The sequence below is a fragment of the Leuresthes tenuis genome, unplaced genomic scaffold (assembly GCF_036924035.1).
Source record: "Leuresthes tenuis unplaced genomic scaffold, fLeuTen1.0.hap1 SCAF_17, whole genome shotgun sequence".
In the NCBI taxonomy this organism is placed as follows: domain Eukaryota; kingdom Metazoa; phylum Chordata; class Actinopteri; order Atheriniformes; family Atherinopsidae; genus Leuresthes; species Leuresthes tenuis.
Window position 1 is genome coordinate 4,892,948 of NW_027325371.1, and position 5,735 is coordinate 4,898,682.

General features: G+C 40.2%; 1 protein-coding gene across 1 annotated transcript; it reads right to left on the reverse strand.

Moving 5' to 3' along the window:
- Positions 1-816: 816 nt before the first annotated feature.
- Positions 817-5,380, reverse strand: tmem98 (transmembrane protein 98). Its single transcript, XM_072368542.1, has 7 exons — positions 5,132-5,380; positions 3,346-3,580; positions 2,120-2,251; positions 1,997-2,030; positions 1,664-1,779; positions 1,523-1,582; positions 817-1,197 (listed from the first exon to the last, which is right to left on the reverse strand). The coding sequence occupies exons 2-7, from the start codon at positions 3,474-3,476 to the stop codon at positions 996-998; spliced, it is 675 nt and encodes a 224-aa protein (XP_072224643.1). The 5' UTR covers positions 3,477-3,580; positions 5,132-5,380; the 3' UTR covers positions 817-995.
- Between the last annotated feature and the right edge of the window lie 355 nt (positions 5,381-5,735).

Genomic DNA, 5,735 nt, shown 5'->3' on the forward strand with positions numbered 1-5,735 from the left:
CAGTTTGCTTTTCAAAAGTGTAGGTATAATGCATAAATACTACATTTTTGACCTGGTAAATAAAAAAGTTAATTTGCAAAGTTTTATAAAAAAAATAATTAAAAAAAGAAATCCTGTGGTGAGGATGGTCAAATGAATCAAATTTCCTGACACCCCAAGATGTTGATACACCAACTGAACTTCACAGGGGTGGTAGAGTAAAAGTCAAAAGGTAATCAAAGAGGTTGAGACTATATCTTCTAGGAAGTGTGAATGTCTGCTAAAAATGTTGTGTGTTCAGTAAAAGTGGTGAACTCTTAAGACTAACAACGCCATCTCTAAAACATGCTTGCAAGGATGGTTTATAACTTTCAAGAGTAAGAGACAACTTATTTTCCAAATGGCATGTCTCAACTGGAAAAAATGGAACTACAATGTGACTAAAATAACTTTGTATGTTTCCTTAAATCTTGTGTTTTCCATTATTCAGAGGTCACAGTAACCACACAGATTGTAAACAAGTCCGGCTAGTCTTGCATTGGTCCACTGAGTTGGAGCACCTTCTGGTTCACTGGCTAATGGATGTTATTTTCCTCAGAATAGATTAGCTGACTAAAGCCTCCATGTGACTGTAGTGCTGGTTTGACTGGATTTAAGCCCACTGTTGTGTGATGGTACACTTTAGGAGAAGTTTCCAAACACCTTTGCCTTCAAAATATCAGTAGACCGACATACAAAAAACACATGTAAGTTAATGTGAGACATCTATTTTACAAATATTACTCATATCTTCAGCACTTGATGGTGCAAATATGACTTAATGTCTTTTTATGTGAAATGTGAAAATGAGGGAACAGTTCCAAGTGCCCACATCTATCAGCTGTTCACTGATCAGAATTGTTCTTATTACTCTTGTCTGGATTATGAGTTTGAGAAGATTGTATTTTCAACAGAAAATCTGCCTGTTTATATCAAGTGTGTACAGAAATCTGTCCTGCTGCTCCTGTTCGTTTGCTTTAGATGGCCTGTTCCCTCTGAGCGTCAGGTCCAGGTATGCATCGTTCTGGTTCTGAGGCGAGCGCTGCCTCACGTAAAACCACCATGTGATCTTCTGCTGCATGGAGCGACTGGTCGATCCAGTCCATGCTGCCAGACATGTGACAGGCGTTGCGGGTGACCAGCACCAGATGGCTGACTGAAAGAAGCAAAGCAGTGGCCCTGAGGAGGAGAAAGACAAATGAGTTTAACTTACATGCTGGATAAAAAGCCCCTATTTAAAATAAAAAAAATCACAAGTTAAGCATAAACTCAGTCCGTCTGCATTTAGTTTAAATTAATCACAAATTTCTGACTAAAAATGGTCTTAAAAGCATAATTTTTACTGTGATACCTCAGCATTTGTTGTCCACTCTATCATCAGTACACCTCCAAAATGATGGATAGATCAAGTCATATGGTTGCTGCTTTCCAGCACCTTTAAACACCTAATCCATCCCTGGAATTGAAAGTCTTTGCATTGAGCTACCAAAGTCGGTGAGATTACCTGGCGTCCAGGAGGATTGGATCCAGGGGGGGGTACATTGATCTCACCACGTCATCCACCCTGTGAGACGGAAGCCGATCAGCCCGTGTTAGAGACGTGATGATTTGAAGCTGTGATGAGTTGTATAAATATTTCTTTTACCTCGGGCTGATGCGTTTGGCCACTGTGATAATGTCACTCAAGCTGGCCGGTGCCTTGACTTTTGCTCCAGAGCCCATCGTCATGGCAACCAGCTTTTCAGTCAAGGTGTGGCAGATCTGCATGCAGAAGTGGTTGTTAGTATCTAGTGATTTACAGGCAATGACAAAGCAACAAAAGTTTAAATGGCATGCAAATTTCTGCTTTATGATTGTTTCCTTATGAATTCCAGATGCTTAACGATAGAAATCATCATACAAAGAAATTGCTGACGCTACAATTTTTGCATTTTTTAAGAACAAATTCAAACTTGACTAAAGCTGGAAATACTTTTACCTTCAGGATAGAGATGCAGTGAGACACCAAACCACTGTTAAAGACCAATTCAAAGTTAGAACTAGAAGAACTGACAGATAAAACATCTAAAACTTATTCCAAAATGACAAATATTAGCCATACGAGGCATCCTCAATCCAGTCCTCATTCTCCAGGATGGCTTCAATGTGAGGGTTAGTGATGACCACGTCATCCAGCTCCAGCTCTGATTGCTCACTCTGAGTCTCCATGGCGCCGATCAGGTCCAGTGTGGGCCTGTGGAGAAAAGAGGAAGCCGAGGACGGATGATTGAATGAAGACTTAGAAAAAAAACGGAGCCCCTCAGGCTGTATTCGTTATTAAAAAATACTTTTTCTCTGAAGGGAAATGATATTGTTGCAGTGTAAATTATAAGCAATGAGGCTTATCCGAGATTGTTAAGTTTGGCTTTAAAGTTATGAAGCTGTTAGAAGCTCAAAATGCACAAGGTAGATATTCTCTCTCAGAATTTGTGGTCTTTTATGTGTCTAAGTTGAACTTCATAATGATGCTTACTGGATGAAGTCGGACAACAAAAGTTAAAAAGTGACAATTCTAAACCACTGTTTCATCTTTGGGTGAACAAATACGGCAGGATAGTCTGACATATCACTGTTCATAATACTGAGTGTTTATTCTTTGCTGCGCAAGCTGTTAAAGAGTATTTTCTGGGTTCTGATACACTGCCTTTACTCTGTGGCCATAGGACTGAACTAAGTGCCAAAAATTGAGATCAATGTGACTTTATTTGCTAAATTCTTTGGTTACCTCTAGTTACATTCTAGAGACACTATCCATTTTAATTGCACCCATCCCTGAATTATTGCCAAATTGTTTAATCCATTTCACAACGTATATTTTATGGTATTTTCTGTATTTCAAATGCTAACTCTCCAAGTTGTGAATATATCATTTAAAAATGCAGTGAAAACTCCAAAGGGAAATTAAAATGGAGGATCAATTGGCATCTAAAAATGCCAAATGAGCAATTTCAGGAGCTGATCTCAGCCTTGAGACCTGGAACACATGCTAGTTCAATGCAGAGGAACACACACTCGCATCTACAGTAAATTTAGAATCACCCATTAACTTAACATGCATGTGTTTAGACTGTGGCAGGAAGATTCAGCCAGCACAGGAAGAACAAACTCCACACAGAAGCCAACCAGCAGGTTTGAACCCAGAAGCTTCTTGGTGTAACTCTATTTAATGCATCGCAGTTCTGTCCTGACACGCAACAGACGTAACCTTTTTAAAACTCTGAAGTATGCCAGTAAATGAAATTACAACAGTCTTGAACAGATTTAGAGGCTTTGTTCCGATTCACTGACTTGGAGTCGAAGTGGTGCAGCAGGTCGTGCGGGTGGCAGTAGCGGTGTCTGCACACCATCACCAGGGCAATGAAGGAGGCCAGAAAAATGGTGGCCAACACTCCAATCGCCACTATCACCACCGTCTCCATGGTGACTCTGACTCCTGCAGCGGCTGACGGCAGCAACTTGTCAAGAGGAAAAAAGTCCAATCAGTGTCGGCTGATTGTCCGAGCTTGAATTACAGATGGCTCATCTGTTGAGGAGAGAATCATTTTTCAGTCTGGTTGGCTGCAACCAGAGAAGAGTGACATCATTTTTTCTTGCACCTTTCAACCAATGGAGAGGAGAGAATGATTGACAATGCTTACATTTCTAAATATGGCACAGCTATAATGCACACATGAGCTCCTGCTCTTTGTTTTGCAGCATTTAGCGCAATGAGAACACAGAGTACCGTACAGATTGTTGCTAAACTGAGAAAGCAACAAATGTTAGAGTAAGTCTTTCAACTTTATTAACTGGTCATGAAGTCAACAGCTTAAAATACTGTGTTGATAAATGTTTCGACTCACTTTGAGCAGCAGCCTCAACAAAGACCAAAACAAACTCTGACCTCGCCTTAATGTTGAAGTGTTTTTGGATTATCAACACTTTCATTTCAGTGACATTTATCTTTTCTCGAAGTGCGCTGTATTCCTGCAGTAGCCACTCATTAACCCGCCATGCTTCTCCTGGTCGCTGTGTGTACGAGTGCAAACTGTAAGGACTGAAGCTGTCACTGCAGACATCTCTCTACACAGAGTTTAATTATCTGTAATGAGGCATGACACTTAAAAGCAGTGATACAGTTTGAGAAGCTTTTACAAGAATTTTTTATCACAGTATGGCTACATTTCCCACATTACAACAGGGTAAAGCTGCATTTTTGCCCAGATGAATATGTGAGATCCTGCCATGGAATGTTGTAATTCCTTAATCTGATTAATTTGTGTTTCACTCAGCGTATCATACAGAGCTTTCTCCTGCCTGAGAGCTGTTCTGGCTCTTTCTGTAAAGCTTGCTGTATATCTATGTATATATATATATATATATATATTTGGAGCAAAGGAAAAAGGGAACTTTTGTTTGACTCAGTACACCAAAAGAAAAAAACCATGGTGCTGAAAATATTTTGTTAAGTGCTTCTCTATAAGCTGCTACATTACAATTTTGATATCAAATCTCTGTCACAATATTAAATGTACTTGTAAGTGTATTCGGGACCTGTACAGATGATGCAATATTTCCAAACTGCAGTGTTATTAGTACATCTTTCGCCCCCCCCTTGCTACATAAAACATGGTATCAGTTCTCTGAATGTAAACACCTCCTAATAAATCACATAAATACTGAAATCATCAGTTTAGCTGGTGTTGGTTGGTTCTATTAAAAAAAACTAAATGGAAGCAGTAACGGATGCAATTAGCCTATAAATGACACCTCAACATAAGGTTAATCAACAGTAGGTTAATCTCAACATAATTTAGATGTAAATCTACAACAGTAACCACCTACAAGTTCAAATAAGGTCGGCATCAACAAGGGGAGTTTATTCTGCATTAATTAATGTTCAACTAACTTTTAATTATTTTTCTCCATTTTCTGACTGACTTTTTTCTTCTGAACAACTGAACAATGGAAACACACACACGCACACAGAAACACACACATCTTCTATTCAAACTTTGTGAACTCAGTAAAAAACGTCTCAACGCCAAAATCTGATTTGAATCAAGCGAAAAAACTTTCTTTTCAGGAGACTTACCAAAACATTTTGTTCCTTTTAGTCGACTCCTGCAGGGACACAGAGCGGTTTTCTCTCCGCCACCGGGAGCGCGGAGACGGCACCGACATCTCCAGACCTGCGGCGTGAACGCGCACAGAAGCAGCCCATTAAACGGCTGCGTGCAGGGCTGACCTGGAGCTGTCGATGTGCGGTGACTGATGGTCAGAGTTTTTTTTTTTCTAAAACTTTCCCAGGACTCTCGCGAGCGCAAAGACACCGGCACGCACCTCGCTCTGTCGGATTAGTGTGCGTAAAGCGCGTTCTCGCTCAGCCACAGTCGATGGAGTATAGGCCACACGTCTGCACAATGATCACTAGGTGGCGTACTCCAACTGTGCATGTGCGTGGAGGGAAGGGGGTCAAAGTTCTCAGTTTCTGAGTGAAGCAAAGTTTGAACAAAGTCTGGAACAAAACCAGGCTCCCAAACCGGATCTATGTTTGCCAAAAGCTGACAAGAATGAGCAAGAGTTTTTCAATACTCATTATTCTTTCTTCTTTCACTTAAATGATGTTTTACTTGGCAGATTATTCACACATACAAACAGTATTGGCATTATCATTGCTTAAAATGAAATAAGATGAG

Coding starts and splice junctions, on each gene's coding strand:
- tmem98 (XM_072368542.1), bottom strand. CDS start 3,476: ATGGAGACGGTGGTGATAGTGGCGATTGGAGTGTTGGCCACCATTTTT. Junction 1,780..1,996: donor ACTGCATCTCTATCCTGAAG/GTAAAAGTATTT, acceptor TTCTGCATGCAG/ATCTGCCACACCTTGACTGA. Junction 1,583..1,663: donor GCCAAACGCATCAGCCCGAG/GTAAAAGAAATA, acceptor TCCGTCTCACAG/GGTGGATGACGTGGTGAGAT.